The 17,331-nt window shown below is 37.3% G+C and overlaps 1 protein-coding gene across 13 annotated transcripts in view; it reads left to right on the top strand.

Moving 5' to 3' along the window:
* The window catches only part of PARD3 (par-3 family cell polarity regulator), a 444,307-nt gene extending 429,467 nt beyond the window's left edge, over positions 1-14,840 (top strand). For all 13 annotated transcript variants that reach the window (XM_063148480.1, XM_063148541.1, XM_063148508.1 and 10 more), the window contains 2 exons: positions 9,236-9,363; positions 12,738-14,840. In XM_063148480.1, coding sequence (XP_063004550.1) covers positions 9,236-9,363; positions 12,738-13,131 — 522 coding nt within the window. In that variant the 3' untranslated portion in view covers positions 13,132-14,840. The remainder of the gene's footprint in view (positions 1-9,235; positions 9,364-12,737) is intronic.
* Positions 14,841-17,331: the final 2,491 nt, after the last annotated feature.

Below are 17,331 nucleotides of genomic sequence, written 5' to 3' on the forward strand. Positions count from 1 at the left end.
CCGGCTCACTCCTGCTCCTCCTGGGTGGGTTGGGAGCACGCCAGAAGGGAGGCAGGGTGCTCTGCCTCCGTGCTTCTGCCCTTGCTGTGATCCCCAGCTTTGGTTCATTGATGTTTACTTCAGTTCTAAACTTCTTCAGCCATCTGTCATGGGTGCAGACAGCATTATTTGCTCCGTGGTTAGACCCTTGACTCTGGGAGTTACTGCTTGGATTAGTATCAAAGGCAGTACCTATTGATCTGAAAGTTTCAAGGAAAACCAGAATAAAATACATACTAGCAATAAATAATGGAAGATGTAACCTTGTAAATGCTATTTTCTCTGAAGCAATATCACTGTATTTAGTTATTTTCATAAAGGCAGAACTATGTCTTTTCACAGTAAAAGAGAGATGAGCCTCCTTTACAGTAGCACCACTCTGACACTTACATTAGCTGAGACAGTTCTGTATTGAGATATATGTCCTAATTGATCTTTTCAATCCTATTCAACTGATCCAGTAATGTGATACAATTATTTAAATACTTGTGCTTATCTTGATTAACATAATTGAATGAATTAGTGCTGCTTTTTAATCAATTACATGTCCTAAATTAGGATCCTTTAAATATGAGGCAAAACCTGTAATTTTGTTGAAAATTCCATGATAAAGACAGCGAACAACTTGTTCGTGTTCCCAAAAAAGTGGGAACTGTGTGATGACAGCAGTAGAATCTCTCACAGCTTCCTCTGAAGCAGGTGAGGGTGGTGAGTTTGAGTTATTGTTGCTCAGCATTGCCATGCACACTGAGGTGAGAATAGCCAAAGAGCCACCATGTCTGTGTATGAAGTCACTGGGAACAACAGTATCAGGATATAGGCTTCTCTTTTCTTGTATTAGAAAACATCTAACTTCCTCTGAAATGGAATAAATAATAGAAATTTGTTTTTATGAGCAGATGCTTTCAGTTTGAGGTGGGGGAGACAATGCGCTAGCTCATCACAGGGAGTTTAGCCATTTGGGGTAGGTTGGGGGTGGGTGTAGTTGATACCTTCTGTTACCCAAATCAGCTACAGTTTGGTTTCCAAATGAGAGATTTCAGCAACATTCTTGGGAAAACTGTGTATGAGAAAAGCTTGCACTCTTAAAGACTTGAGAATTTAACTACTGGAGGTCATGGGCCAAATTGTTGTATATCTAAATGCCATAGCAACTCTAGACAGTCAGCTTGGCTTTTATTATACTTTCTTGTAATGAATGAGAAGAGAATTATTTGGATGACAGACTGATTACCTTAGGAATGGAATAATTTCCTAAATTCTGGGTCAGAACATTGACCTTTCTATTTTCTCTTATTCAAACAAATGTTATCTCTCTGTTTACTCCCCTTCTACAGATCATGCAAATGAGCTCAAAGTGACTAATTCAGCTTAATGTATTAATATTAGTTCTGAAGCTTATTGTTGCTTTTGTAGGAGCTGCTCTGTTGTTAAATACAAAGGTGACCAAATGTTTTATTTTAGATAAGTACCTTAAAAAAAGTTGCCCAGAGTTCTATTTGACTTGTAATTTTATTTTTCCATCATGTACTCCAGCCTTTCAAGATCACAATGCTTGGAAAGGATAAAGCAATGATCTCATCCATTTCAGCACTTCACAGTTATTTCAGTTTTAAAGAGCCATATCCTCTTTTTTAAGGAGTGTGTTGTACTACTTTAACATGTTAGTCTAAAATGATGGACTTTCTTGAGACAACCTCTCAAAACAGATCCAGAGGTGTTATTAAATACCGATGACACAAAAAAAAATGCAGAATTGGTTTATAATACATGTGTAGGAAAATACTTAGATACATTCATCAGTGTGTTTTCAGTCCTCTCCATCTGTGAGCTGTTGGTTCCAAACCACAGCAAAGTGCAACTGTACACGGGCCATTGTTGAAAAGAGAGTTTTCACCTGAGGGAGATGGGTTGTGCAGCCTGCATAAGCAAAAGGCTTTGCATACAGAGAAGCCTCTGAGCCCCAAGGCAGCAGCCAACTCTGACCTGGTTTGGATAGAAAGAGAGGAAAAGCCCATCCTTGGAGAAGTGTGTGCTATGAGGTGATAAGTAGTTTGCATTTCTCTTTACCAAGTTTATGGGATGGTTGAGGACAGAGAGTGAAGTGCTGATGTGATAGAGGACTGTTGGTTACTTTAAGGAATGGAGTTTGCAGTGGAAGTAATGGATGCTGATGGAAATCTGGCAGCTCTGAGGATATTCAGAAGAGCTCAATGCCTCAGAAACCCACTAATATATTATAAAAATGGTCCTGTAAACCTCAGCAACTCCAATTCCTCCCAGATTATTAATGCCCTGTGACACAGGAGTCCAGTTACCTGTGGCAGATACCTTCAGCCTCCTCCCTGGGTGGGAGGCAGATCCCATTCCATGGAGCACAAGCGGCTCTGAGTGGTACCTGTGGGTGCCTGCCCATCCCTCCCTGCTGAGGGACCAGGTGAAGGTCATTTCTCTGTACTTGAGCAATGCAACAGCACTGGACTTTCTGCCCTACTATGTTTGTCCTGCCAGTAAACAAAGTACTTGACTGCCTGTGAGTGTTCAACAGCATCAGGCAGCTGAACAGACACAAAAAGTGATAGTGCTGGAATGAGACGACGCTGTCTATTAAGCAGCATAACATTTCTGCTCAAGGCCATTTGAATGACACACTGTTAGGGTTTAAATAACTGCCTAAGTGTTGCAACATCCAGCCATGTCTAAAATTCACTGGTTCTGTAAGCTGAGCCAAAGCTTTATGGAAAAGATTTTTGCATTTGTTTATTTTAAGATGACTTTCTCAGGCATCATAGCTTTTCTTTTTTTTCTTTTATGTGGTGCTTTTTATGTGTTTGTGCTTCAAAAAGTGAGGTACAAGAGGCTTTCAAGGGCAATACTATAGGCCTGATGTTGCATGGAAAAAAAAAGATAAAAATAACATAAAATTTAATTAATCCATTTTAATCCTGCTGGTGTTAATTCCAGTCAAAGTGCAGAAATGTGTATCTGGACATGCAGAATTGCATGGAATTACAGTGTGTCTGCTAGTATTTAAGGCCCTTGATGTTGCTATGACACTTTTATACCAATGAGTATTCTTTTGGGGCTGATTTTTCTGTTTTGTACCAAAGCTGAGCCTGTGTTTTCTGTGCTTTTCTGGATTGTGTTAGGTCTGCTGAGGCTTACCTGGTACCAGTTCCAGACTTCGGGGGACTTGGTTGTAATTTGTTCCACATCTTGTATTTCTGCCTAGTCACATCTTGATTAACAGACACACCCACCCCTTCAATAACAAAACCACAGCTCTGAAGCCCTAAATGCCATGGGAGTGAACAATCCAATTTAAAAAAAGAGCATTTTAAATCCATGGAAAACACTACAGCTGCTTGCCAGTCCTGCTTGTGGAAGCACACCAGTGATCCAAAAAAGTCCACAAAGATGCTTGAGGGACAAAAGTTGGTGCTTTATTTCATCATATTCAATACAATAATTGGTGCTGAAAATGAGAGGTGGCAAATTCCATTCACAAATACATTCATCTCCAGTCGTCCTGGATCTATTTAAATGACAGGAAAAATCTGGTGTTGAGAGAGCAGCTAAGCCAAATGTACTTTAAATATTTATGAGTCAAATGAAAATGTGCTTGATTTTCTAAAGATAGCAGCTAAGTAGGTCATAATATAGACACTACCTGACTTGGCTGAGTATAGCTTTAATTACATGGACAAATTTGTGAAAAGTAAATAGTTATATGATTTTCATAGAGGAAAGACTCCAGGAGTCCTAATAATATATTTATACATGGCTTGATAACTAAAGGCTCAGAAGGGCTGGGGTTTTTTTCTGCTTGGCTATTTTCTACTGTTTGTTGTTGTGTAGGTCTTGTCTCTATAGAAAAAAAAAATCTTTTTATTCTGTTTAATATACTTATTTCTTATCCCTCTAGTCAAGTCCTTGACCTTCTCAAAGCTTACTAAATTCTAAATAGTCTAAGATTCTTCAGGAAACATTTTTATTGCTATAACTTTGACCATAGCATTTTAATATTACCTGAAAAAATGAATAGCAGACTTTATTCAAAACAAACATTGTAAAGTTTATATCAGTCTGTAAATTATGTAGAATTACTCAACATATTAGTGAGAAAGAGAAGTATTGTAATAATTCTTTCTATTATTAATCCATTTCAAGCATCTATTTTAGGATATTTTATGCAAGATATTAGGCAATATCTAACGGAGTATTGCAGTAGACAAAAACCTTAGAAGCTAAATTGCAGTTTCTCCTATCTCACAATCTCTTTCAGACAGAAAACCAAAATTATTATTATATTAACTTTTAGGAAAGTGTATCCACAGGTAATTTCTCTTTACCTGTGCAGTTAATATCCATTTTATATATCAAATCTGCAAAGGATTTAATAAAATACCAGCAATTTTTGCTAAGGTTTAGGCTCTAACTTTAACTTTTTTTTTTATTTTTAACTTTTTTACCCACTAGCTTTTATCTACTGATATATTTGAAATTAAAAAATGAAGATATAAGATTTTAAAATGAAATTAAGCCATTTTAGTTAGTAAAAAAGCATATTTATAGCTCACAGTGAGCACAAATACCTCAAGTAGAATTTCAAGGCTTAGTGGTTTGTTTTTGCCATACTGAAGATTTTCCTTCTGCTGTTCCTAATAGAGAACAGAAATCATTGTTCCATTCTGCTCAGCTTCCTACATATACACCACAGAAAGGTACAGAAAAGGATGTGATTTTCTTATTACATGTTGCTTGAGTTAATACATGCACCTGTTGGCAGTTTTTAAAAGACATGCTGCTATATGTTCTGTTCACCATAGCAACATAAACACAAAGATGGAAGTAAAAATAGTTTTCAAGGACATATCCCCGAGACACTGAATGTTTTTTATCATTCTGAATTTTGATATACACAGTTACTGGATTGTCTGTCTTCTGTGCCAAGTACACTTACACATAAAGCAGGCAAGGTCATTTAATCTTATCTATTTCTAATTAGTGCTGCACTATGAGAACCACAGACTTTTGGGGGGCCGTGTGCCTGCCAGGTTCCCAGGTGAACTTGAAACTTCTTGATTAAACACAGAGCTTAATCTAGGGGGAAAAAATTAGTGCATTTATTTTAATAAAATAGTGAGGTTTTGTAATAACTGGGAACATACTAATGGACTTGCTCCTTTAGTTAACTATTTCTTTATCAACCCAAAGAGTTCTGTGACTGAGTAAGCACTTTTCCCAGCTTGTCCCTGTGGCTCTAGGCTGTCAGATGGGTGTGTCACTGCCACTGGCAGATCTCCTGTCACCTGAACTGGTTGGGTCTCCTGGAAAGCCCTGGATGGCCCCATGATCTCCTCTCTGTAATTCAGTGGCAGCTTTGGTCTGTGCCATTCCTGAGGGATCCCTGCTGCCACCACACAGCACTACCCTGTGTGGGTACAAATGCCACAGTGCAGGGACAGAAGCTGTGTGAGCAGCTTGGGATAGGGATAGGGAAAGGGATAGGTAGGAAAAGAGAGGAGGGACCTTTGTCCCTAAAATATCTTGCCCTACGCTGCTGATAATGGTCACTGCAACTTGAGGCATGAGGGTTTCATGTTCTGTTACAGATCTACTCTCTGTAACAGAACATATAACAAAAAACTTTGTTTGCATAAAATAAGAAGGTAGAAACTTTAAACTTTGCAGTCCTGGTTTTAAATTAATGCATCTTTGGGAAGAGAGCTGTGTAATTTCATCTATCTTAAAGCACAGTATTATGTCCTGAATATTGTTTAACAATGCTGAATGCACTATCATTGCCACTTAAATGTATTGTGGAAGACATGAACATACATTTATTTGTATAACTCAGCCTTGATTGTTATTGTGGCCTTGACCACATCCTAATTTAAAAGGTCAGTGCTTGTCATACATCTCATTGCAAGCAAGGCCAGAGTTCTTATCAATCTGTTCTGTGAGGACCGAGCTGTTGCCAGCTTTGTTGGATGGCTTCAGGTTGTTATAATTGTACTTAGCCTTGTGTTGATATCAGTGTTATAATTACTGTGTTACGTGTGTTCCTTGTACACATTTTTTTGCTCTGTTGAAAGGTCTGAAAATAGTGCAACATTCTTTTTCTTAAATTTCTCCATTTTATGCTAAACATAAATGAACTGGGTATTTATATAGATATATATGTTTAGGAATGGATTTTATTAAAATATATCTGTAGAAAAGCATAGTATGAGAACTGAGACAAAATTACCAATTTGTTTTTGAAGAGTAAAGCTACTTATTGTATAAATATTTTTTGTTCAGTTCCTTTAACCAACAGCACATTGAAAAGTTATATCACTGTATGGAGATTTGTGTTTTACTGAGCAAGTGAAGGGTCCAAAATGGAATATAAAAGACTTCCAAATGGAAGTCTTTATAGCATCATAACCATATATCAAGGGCATTCACAATAGTATCACTGAGGTTTTGAATGAAAAGTTTTGAAAGAACTGCTTTTTCATTAATAAGATGGTTGAATGTACTTGTCTATGTGTATATATGTTATGATATGGAATTTATGATTGCATACAAAGGGAGGATTTTTGTGTCTCATTGACATATTTTTGGAAATGAGATAATAGATTCAATTATATGAACAGCTTATTGTAGATGTGAACAACATTCAGACTAAATTTATGTCCTTTCCAGATTAGCTAAGTATTGCAAATCCCCTTAGTTTAACAGGGCATACCTTCAGTAAATCAGATAATGGATTTGAGATGTTTGCCTTTAGACCCATCAAATTATAAATGTCGTCCATTAGATGAAATTCTTTCTGAACTGCAGAGAATCCAGACCTGACTCCTCAGATCCTGTCACTCTGGCCATGCACTACAGCAGGCAGACAGGAGTGACAGCTCCTGCCTCTATTGAACCATTGGTTCCTCGGTGCATTAAAAAGAAATATCTCTGAAGTTACATTTTGATCTTAGTCCATTCATACTGCATTAGGACTTTCACAGCCTCTGTCACTTTACTGCAGGCTTTTGTGGTAACTTCATCTCTCCACACGTGTGTGTGTGCTTTCTAGGTGATGCATTTTATTGTCCTGTATAAACCTAAACTGAGCAGCAGCTCAATCCTATCTCCACCTTTTGGTGATTTAACCATTCTCTGTGCTGTCAAATTCTTTAATCCATTATATTTACAGCCAACTGAAAAAAGTGAAACTGTTTTCAAATAAAGAGAAGCAATTTTGATTTCATGTCTTATCTGTGATAACTACTTTCTCACATATGACATAATGTAGCTGCAAGCTTTCCAATGTTGTTGAAGTGAAACCCATGAAATTAGGAGATTGGCTGTAAAATCTTAGTTTAAATGTTTTTATTCTTTATGGGGAAGTTGATATGGGAACTTCTGAGTTTCCCTCTGGTTTGCTGTAAGCTGCTTATAACCACACAGGAGAGAATTCACAAATAAACCCTATGATTTTCAGGTAATCACTCCCTTCCATAAGCTGAGCCCTTCAATAAAATACCAAATGTCAGAAGACTCTCAATAAAGTCAAGAAAGTTAGAAATGTTGACATATGCAATAACTGAAATGCTGCTCTGTATGTGTAGCCCTTGTTTAATATAGTGGGAAATCTCTGTGGGGGTTGTTGGTTTGGACATACATATGTACAGCTTATTCATCTCTAAGAAAATTTCCCACAAGGCTAACACATGATTCTGTTTTCTCAGTTTGTTGCTTCTTATCACCATTCCTAAAGCATTTTTTCATTAGAAATGCTGTTTCTAAAGTAAAAAGTAAAGTAAAGTAAAAAATGCTGTTTCTAGAGTAAAAAGTAACCTGTTCTGAAATACACATTACTGTTACATTCAGGATTCCCTTAAATGAGTTCACTGTTATTCCAAGTCTGTACTTTCACATTCTGATTCTATCATGCAGTAATCTTCTTATAATGGGCAAATTGTATCTGTTAAATTCTGAACTGAGACTGATGCTCTGACTGAAGTGCCTTCTCATTGACAACAAATTTCTAAAAGTTGTACACCTGTTTAAAACTTGTTGTTTCTGGCTACCTGCAGGTGCAGGACTATAGTCAGACACAAATGACAACTCTAGTTTCTAAAACTTGTCTTCTGTGTGCAAAGCTTTTGGAAATCTTTTTTCTCTTGCATATATTTGTGAGCCATCTCTTTCTGCTGCAGAAATTATAATGGAAAAAAAAACAAGAGATGTTTGTTTTGAGGAAAAGCAGAGATAAAAAGGCAAAACATGCTTTTAAAAGTAAGTCTGAGACAAGCTCTTTCAGTCCCAGGCTCAGACAAGGGGTTATGTTCCCTGACTTCCCCATATTTAAACTTACATATTTTGAATAGTACTGGTAATTTTAAGGAGAAAAAAAATAACGCTCTGTTTCTTTGTAGACAAAACCTTATTAGTAAAACAACAAGAAAAGCCCATAGCATTCTTTGATTTTTGTGACACTTTATTTTCCAAAATGAAATCACAAAATCTGAAGAAAGTGATAGGTATCTCTACAAAAGTAAACTTTTCCATGGTCCAAAGTTTGAATCCAGCCATTCTGTCAGATATGTAATACTCTCTATTCCCAGAAAGACCACCCATTTTCACTTGCTTTTAGTATTGGCTTCAACGTTTCAAATTGTCACCTCATCAAGATCCTACTCAGAGATACAGGAGTCCTCCTTGACCACAAGAGACTTGCTGAATTTATCTATTTGATCATATTAAACCAGAAAATGTTTTCCCAGTCTTTGGGCCAACTGAAAAGTAGGATGGTTCCACTAAGGCAGAGCATCACTTGAGTGGTTTGGTGAGGTTCACAGGAGCTGCTGTGCTCCTTCCTCCCTCCAATCCTTAGGGGGGTGTAGAACTTGGCATTAACATGGCTTGGCTATCTTACAGTCTGAAAATCTGTTTCGCTGACTTAATTTAAATTACAGTGTTGTCGTACAAGCATAACTCATTCTGGATGATTCTTTGCTCATGCATCTCAGAAACAGAATTTGTAGCACAGGCCACTGTTACGGGTCAGAATTTACCCTAATTATTGTGCAAGGGCTGCTTAAACTGCATGTTAAAACAAGTATCCCTGTATTTGTACAATAGCAACTTAAATGATAGCTCTTTTGTGGGTGTTTTCCTGCTTTGTTTAAGACACTTTCATTTTGTTTTGCAGCCAAACACCAAGACATACTCACAGAGCGGCCGGCACTCCGTGTCAGTGGAGGTGCAAATGCAGCGGCAGCGGCAGGAGGAACGGGAGAGTTTCCAGCAAGCCCAGCGCCAGTACAGCTCCTTGCCCAGGTATGGGAACCCCCAAAGCTCTCTGTGCCTAGGAGCCTGCAGCTAATTTCATTTGTGGTGGAAAATGTCAGACTTTGTGCAGACACTTTTGTTCAGCATTGATGTCAGGTGGAATGTATTCGCTGTGGAAGAGGCATAGAATTTCTTAAGTGAGAGCATGTGGTAGCTGAGAATTGCTTCAGAGAATTTCTTCAGAGCTGATTTCAGGGGAATTTGATGACATTCAGCACCCAATAGAATTGAAATATTTAAACAAACCTATTCTTTGTGGGACACCATCCAGTTTAATTTTCTGCAATTACAAAAGTCTCCTGAGCATGACATGAGGTGTCCCATTTTGATATGTCAGATGATTTTTTTTTCTCTTGCCTAATTCCTTACTGGGTAGAAATTCTATCTTTGAGATGTTACTATGCAAAAAAATTAAAAGGGGAAAAAAATTTCAAGACCTCCAACAGAAAAACATGGAACTGCAAAAATCACCCAGGAAACCAAAGGTCTTCAAGTCTGCATATATACATTTTTTAATAGATATAGAATGCTGAAAATTAATTGATTTTTTTGTGTAAACAAAGCTATGTTTTTTTAAAATAGTAGGTGTTTTAAAGGACTAGTTGTTTGGGCAAAATGGCTTTTCCTTGATATTTATTTTAAGAATTAATAGAAGTTTAGCCAGCTTGTATTACAAATTAACTCTCATAGTTAAGCATTATGCAAATAGTCTTTGCATTTTGAAATATCAGCAATGGTTGAATGGAGAATAATTTACACCAGAGCTTGGTGTCAAATTGCTTTCAAATAAGGCTGTATTATTTTTCATGACTTGTGTGGAAATGGTGTGGAAAAAAAAAACTGTTTTGACAAGATATGTTTTACCAGGTCTAACTCTTTTTTTGGAAACAAATATAAGCCTTATAGCAAAGTTATCTAGCCATGAACTCTTATCTTAGCAGTATCTTTGAAAATAAAACAGTTTCAGATTTTCAAATGCTTTAACACCTTTCAGTGTAAATTTTTTTCTGTTAAGTTTGGAAGGTGGGAAAGAGAAATGTAAAGTTCCTGTGTTTTCTGAGATCGTTAGTTTCTCATCTTGAAAATCTTTATATCCTCTCTTCTTTTTATCTCTGCCTTCCTTTGGAACTGACCACACCTATTAATGTCATATTGTTTCTCCTAAGAAATTCTCTTTCAGTTATGCTAGCCCCACTCAACCATGTTAATTTATAGTTTTAAAACTATTATGCTTAAAACTTGTTTCCCCTGTTCACAATGGCTGGTAGCATTTAAAAGTTGGAATCAGTTGCAGTGCTGTTCAGTGGCAGAAATTAAAAACTCTAAGGTGAAAATTAATCTACAAGAAAATTAATCAACAAGAAATATGAAAAATAGATCATAGAACAGCTCATAGAAATACTTGTTTTGAAAAGAGTTACTGAGAACTTTACTCAAGGTGGTTTTCAACATGAGAAATGGCTAGCAATCTAGCAATACACGTTACTGTGTAATTAATGATAATTTAATGGATTAGTGTGAACTCTCTGGGTGTTTCTGCTGTGCTGAGAGCAGACAGAACTGCAGGGCTAACGTTCAGCACTGCAAATACCACAGTACTCCTATAACAACCTGGGGCATTGAGTTCTCCAGCTTTGCACACTGTTCCTACACTGTGACTGATCTTTAAAAAATCCTACTGTTACTCTGAAAACTCAGTGTTGCAAGCATGATTTTGTAAGGATTGAAGTTTGTACACTGGCTTCATTCTTGAGCGTTGTTGCCTTTCATCCTGTGAATTCTCGAGGAGCCTCCTATTTTTTCCCCTTTGCACATTCAGATCTTTAGTACTGAAGGCAAATAAACTCTTGAGTCAATTTTAAAGGAACTTCCCAGAAAGACAGGGAAAGTGTGCCAACTAATTTTGAACAAGTACCAGAAAACAGTCAGCAAATTAAATTAGTTCAACTAGTCATCCTCTTGTCCCATGTGAAACTGTAAGAGCAAGGTTTGACTCCATGTTAATTTTGTATTACTTAAAATTTATCTTGCTCTAGATCAGGAACCTGACAGTTTCGTAGCCTACAGAGGTTCGTTCAATTTACTCTTGTTCCAGGGAGTGATAAAACATGACTCAGAAGCATTGTTGCTTTGGCAAAGTTGGATATGAGATTACCAATAACAGCTATAAAAATTTTGTAAGAATTTACATTATGTTGTAACTTTTTCTACAATAATTCACATTCATCTTGCATAATATTTTTCATCCAGAGGCCTCAGAATCAGTTATGAAATAAGGTAGATATGGTAATTTTCAAATTATACATGTAGAAGGAAGATTGCAAAAACATTAGGTGACTTTTTACTTTTAGTAATGGTAGAAAAATTTTCCAGTTCTCCTGTCTCTCCACTGCATATTCTTTGGATGAGGCCACACTGTCATATGTGATGACATGAAAAACCAAGCCATATATAAACAACTAAATTATTTTCTTATTGATTTATGTCGCAATATATTTTATTTTATTGCTTGATTCTCATACTCTAATTTTAATCTCAAAGTGGGTATCTCTTTTGCTGCAGCACAAAATTGTTTTACTTTATCACCACGAATCTTATTTTAAATTCATACAAGCATCTAGCAGTTTGATAGTAAATTAAAGTTATTTCAAAACCATAATCTGTCTTCAAAATAATGTGGTGATTTATTGTGAAAAGAGATAAGAATTTGTAATTCCTGTGTGTATTTGGCCTATTTATCTACTCCCTGGAGCCAAAAAATGAGTAAAAAATGTTATCTCTGCCTCTTCTTTTATGAAAGCTATAGCAGACTGGGAAACACTCCTTATAGCACAAAATCCTTAGTTCTGGACATGGGAGGAAGAAACTGGAACTACCTCTCAGTAATGGGCTTTACCTTCTGACTTGTGCAGTGTTAGGGCAGGTGTTTTAAGGATCTGCCTGTTGCACTTGATTAAATAATCAGGTGTCAATTTTTCATGAGTGACTTTACAATGGCTGGCTGTTACCTGCATTTTTAGGGAGCACAGAAACACCTATGGTCTTTCTTAATCTGCAACTGAATTGTAACACTTTTCTTGAGAACATGAGGGTAATTGTAGCTGGATGGGTTTTCATGGCATATTCCTCCTGCAGAGGCCTAGAAATATAGTTCAGCTGTCTAGGAATTGTTCTCCCAACAAAAGAGACAAGAAATCATTTTGGGGCAGAAGAGAACTCTAGAAAGTGACTTCTAGCGAATGCCATCTCTGGGCAAAAGCTGATGGCATGGCAGAAGTTTTCTTTCCAGTGATTGTTGTCAATAACAGTCAAAGGTGAACCAGAACATTTGTCTTAAAAACCTTTTTCATTTTTCTTTTCAGGCAAAGCAGGAAAAATGCCAGTTCTGTATCTCAAGACTCCTGGGAGCAGAATTATTCCCCTGGAGAAGGGTTCCAGACTGCGAAGGAAAATCCCAGATATTCCAGCTACCAGGGATCAAGGAATGGCTACATGGGGGGACATGGCTTTAATGCCAGGGTGATGCTAGAAACACAAGAACTGCTCCGTCAAGAGCAGAGGCGGAAAGAACAACAACTGAAAAAAAAAACTTCTTCTGAAGGGCCTAGCAACTATGACTCGTATAAGAAAATTCAGGACCCTAATTATGCCCCTGCAAAAGGTCCTTTCAGACAAGATGTACCGCCTTCACCATCTCAGGTAGCGAGGCTGAACAGATTGCAAACACCAGAAAAGGGAAGACCGTTCTACTCCTGAGGTGAAGAAAAGGAGGATCAACTTACCATGCAATAAGGAACATTTTCATATAAAGACTTCTATTTTGAAAACTTTTTACGCTGATGGTACTAAGGAATATATCCGTTTTCTATTTCAGTGCCTTTGGAAATCTGGGCAAAGCATTGGTGGGCCTTACGTCTTTGCCGTTCTGTCCCAAGTGTTGAATCCATGGAAGGGCATTCCACCATTTGACAATCATAGTGGATGTGAGCAGCGCTGTCCCTGCCTTCCCAGTTCTGTAGACCAGTCCTGTAGCTGTCAATGGCTTTTTGCTAGGATTTGTTGTAATGTGTTTTACTTTGCAGTGACTTATTACACCATAAAACGTGGCATAAAATTAATGAATTTGAGGTTGAAGGAAGCATTGACATGTCCTGTATTATTTCTCTCGGGTCAGAAGGAGGTGTACATATCGCTCTTGAGTGGATAAGGCTGAGCTCTACTCTGAATTGCAGTTGGAGTTCTGATATGTTTTATGGTGGAGTCATTACCAGTCTTTGTTGATCAATATTTAAGTGTCTATATGCTGAAAAACTATCCTTCTTCTATTATGCACATACGCACTCTTTTTTTTCTCTCTCTCCCCACTCTGAGCTTATTAAAAAAGCCTTTATCCTGACTCATGAGGAAAACAATATTAAGCTTTCAGTTATCCTGAGAATCCTGTTCCAATTGCCTTATAATCTTAATGCACAGTCCATTACAAATGAAATAACTGGAGAGAGATTATTTATACAGACACAGAGAAGCCTTTGATAAGTATATTTCACTATTTTATTAAAGATGGGAAATTATGAACACACATGCAATTGAGTTCTGCTTTGCTTTGCTTCTAAATTAATTTGGTCATATGACATTTGTATCTGGGAAAAGAACTAGGGAGGGTGTCGTGTCAGCTCATCTAGTACACAGTAGTCTTTGGACAAATTTTGGAGATAGCTCCAAGTAAGAGCAGAGGAAATCAAAGTTTTTCTTTGGATCAAATACCTGTAAAGAGAACAGTTCCCTCTTTTTAGACATTGTGAATCTTTGTGGACAATTTCCTTTGTGCTTCCATATACCATATTGTTACATCGTGATGCTACATTAAAAAGAAACCTTTAAGTACATGAATGAGAGATAAATGAAGAAAAGCTGTTACACATCATCCTGAAAACATGTCAGTATCCAAAAATTACTAAGAAAATGATTGCTCTAGCAGAGAGTAATATTTGAATGTGCATATGGGATATGAGAATTTCTTTTGCAGCAGCTGTTTTTCTGTTTGTTGGTCTGAACTTCATGTATTGTAAAAAATATAGCTGGGTTGCTGAAGTGCCTGCAAATCCTGATGTGAAAAGGCTTGAGAATGGATCTCAGCATATTGTGTAAAAAAAGGAGAGAAAGCAACAAAAAAAATCATGTATTGCGTGATTAAAAAAAAAAAGCCTATTTTTTTTTACTGGCACATTTTATTTTTGCGCCAACTCATTTCTAGAATGTATGTGAAATATCAGCACACATATCTGTGTCTTTTATGCCTGTTTGTTAACAGTTTTTGTTGTTAATAATGTACTCCATGTTTAAAAGTTTTTACTGTAAGCACAGTGACGTTGGATGACAGTAGCTTTTTTACACAGAATTTACAAAACTGTGTAAAATGGCTTTCCTTGTACATATGAAATTTAGAATAAAAGGCTGTTTCCATCCTTGTCTTGGTATTGCCTGTAGACCCCTATGAAAACTGCTGCAGATATTGAGTTCAAAAAATTCCCAACAGATGTTGTTTTATACTATTCTTAATGGTTTATGTGTGTGTGTGATCCAGAGAAGAGAAGAGAAGAGAAGAGAAGAGAAGAGAAGAGAAGAGAAGAGAAGAGAAGAGAAGAGAAGAGAAGAGAAGAGAAGAGAAGAGAAGAGAAGAGAAGAGGGAAGGGGAAAGAGAAAAAAGAAAAGAAAAGAAAAGAAAAGAAAAGAAAAGAAAAGAAAAGAAAAGAAAAGAAAAGAAAAGAAAAGAAAAGAAAAGAAAAGAAAAGAAAAGAAAAGAAAAGAAAAGAAAAGAAAAGAAAAGAAAGAAAAGAGAAAAGAGAAAGAAAAGAGAAAAGAAAAGAAAAAGAAAAGAGAAAGAAAGAAGAGAAAAGTATACAGACCATCTGAGCACCTGAAGGCTGTCCTCAGAGGCAAAACCCACATTGTTTAATGTGTTGTGTTATTTTAGGGCACACCTATGACATTTAAGAGGCATATTTTTAAGACTAACCTCAGTGGCAAAAATCTTCTTTTCTGTAGCATGGAGTTCTTTGCCCAAGGACAGCACTGTCAGGAGGACACCCACTGCAATCTGGCCAAATCCAGGCGGGTGTTCGGAAACCCCTCTGCATTTTTTTCTGTGTTTTGGGGTCTGATGGGAGCCCTTCACAGGAATGCTGGCATGGTGGAAAATGACAGAAGGCAGATTTATGAATAAAGCAATATTTACAGTGCCAATAATCCTCTGTTTCCCCCATTAGTATTGGAGTTGAGTCTGGTTTTCTCCTTCCTCCCCTCATTTCTCATTTTGTTGGTTACTGCAGGAATGTCAATCATGATTCTGTGTATGCATGACATCAAGGTGTTGCCATGGCAATAACAGTGTCAAATTATTCACTGTGACTTTAGTGTGGGATCTCAAGGGGAAGAGCAACAGGAGCTGTAGGGTGGACAGGCAGCTTTCAGTGCCCAAATAAAGTCAAGGCAGGATTTTCCAAAAGACTTAAATTGTAGTGTCTTGCATTTGGACATGGGGAAATAATTGCATTTGCAGTTTTGCAGGCCTTGCTGTCTCATCTGCTGACTGCATTCCATGATTACATAGTTTGGCATTTCTGCAGATTTATTTGCACTGGCAAATAATTGCAAGCGCTATAAAAATGCATCCACAGGAATAGAAAACAGGTTGAAGTCCTTTTCAAAACAAGGCCTTTGATAAACTGTTGTAGGAAAAAGGGCATGTGTTTGGAAAAGTATGAAGTACAGGATGTTTTATGTGTGAGGATGGCATATGTTAAAGTTTACTCTCCTATGAAACTCCTCTTCAAGGTGTTAACAATTTACCATAATTAGATGTGTTCATGAAAGAAGGCAGATGTTCTCTTTGGGCTGTGTCTGTGTTATGTTAGTAAAGAATAAGGTCTTTTTCTGGCTTTGTCACCCTGTCTTCTTCCTGACATAGTGTAGACAGGATTTCTAATATTAACTCCCATAAGTTGCAAAGGGTGATAAGGAAGTGGGAGGGAGATATTTTAATAGAAAATGACCTTTAGTTCTGCCTAGTGAATAGATTCAAAAGTTAATTGAGCTAACCACATTACTGCAGTAATTTGTTTGTGGATGCATTACCATTATGAGATTAAGTCTGTAACATTAGTATATTTGAGAATGGTCACAGGACAGACTGTAAGGGAGCTCACAACATCGAGGAGTGGGTGTACAGCTTGCTCTGCTGAAACCCTGAGAAAACCATCTGCAAAGCCTCCTGCATTTTATCAAAATAATTTGTTAATGCTATTGAAATTCCTTGGGAAAGTTTAATATTACTAATGCAGAATACTGCAGCCTTTCTCAAAAAACCTATTTCCCCTCTTCTTATGGGCCTCCTTGGAAGCATGAGTGCAACCCTAGTGAGTTATTGCATAGGCCAGATAGTTTAATGCATGCTTTGAGAACTCTGCCATCAAAAACAGTGAAAAATGGCGTAGAGCCCAGCTGAAAATGGCTGGAAAGTACAATTGCCATTTACTGCTGGCAAACAGCTGGAAGAGCAACAAAACAAAATTTAAGCCCATCATGACTGCAGATATGTGGCCATGACTGTAGATATAAGGCCTGCCTTTCAAAGCTGTGCTGATGTTTCAGTCACGTTCTCTCTGTTAATGAGTATCTGTAGCACTGCATTTATCTGTTCTGGGTATTTTGAGAAGGGGAGGGTTTGGCCAGACAAGGAAGAGATGTGCCAGATTAGCAGTGTTGGCTAAACATAGGATATTCTTGAGTAATTCAAGCCTTTGAACTTGGGTTGTTGAGACTTAAAGTGAATTTGGCTATTGCATGTCCTGGCTTGCAAGACTGTTTTCAAAATATTTCCTAATTCTATTTGCTGTGCCTGACTGTTTCTACATCTTTCTCTCCCAAGTCCTCAGTCTAGTTAATAATAAGCATTGT

This window comes from Melospiza melodia, chromosome 1 (assembly GCF_035770615.1).
Source record: "Melospiza melodia melodia isolate bMelMel2 chromosome 1, bMelMel2.pri, whole genome shotgun sequence".
Taxonomy (NCBI): Eukaryota; Metazoa; Chordata; class Aves; order Passeriformes; family Passerellidae; genus Melospiza; species Melospiza melodia.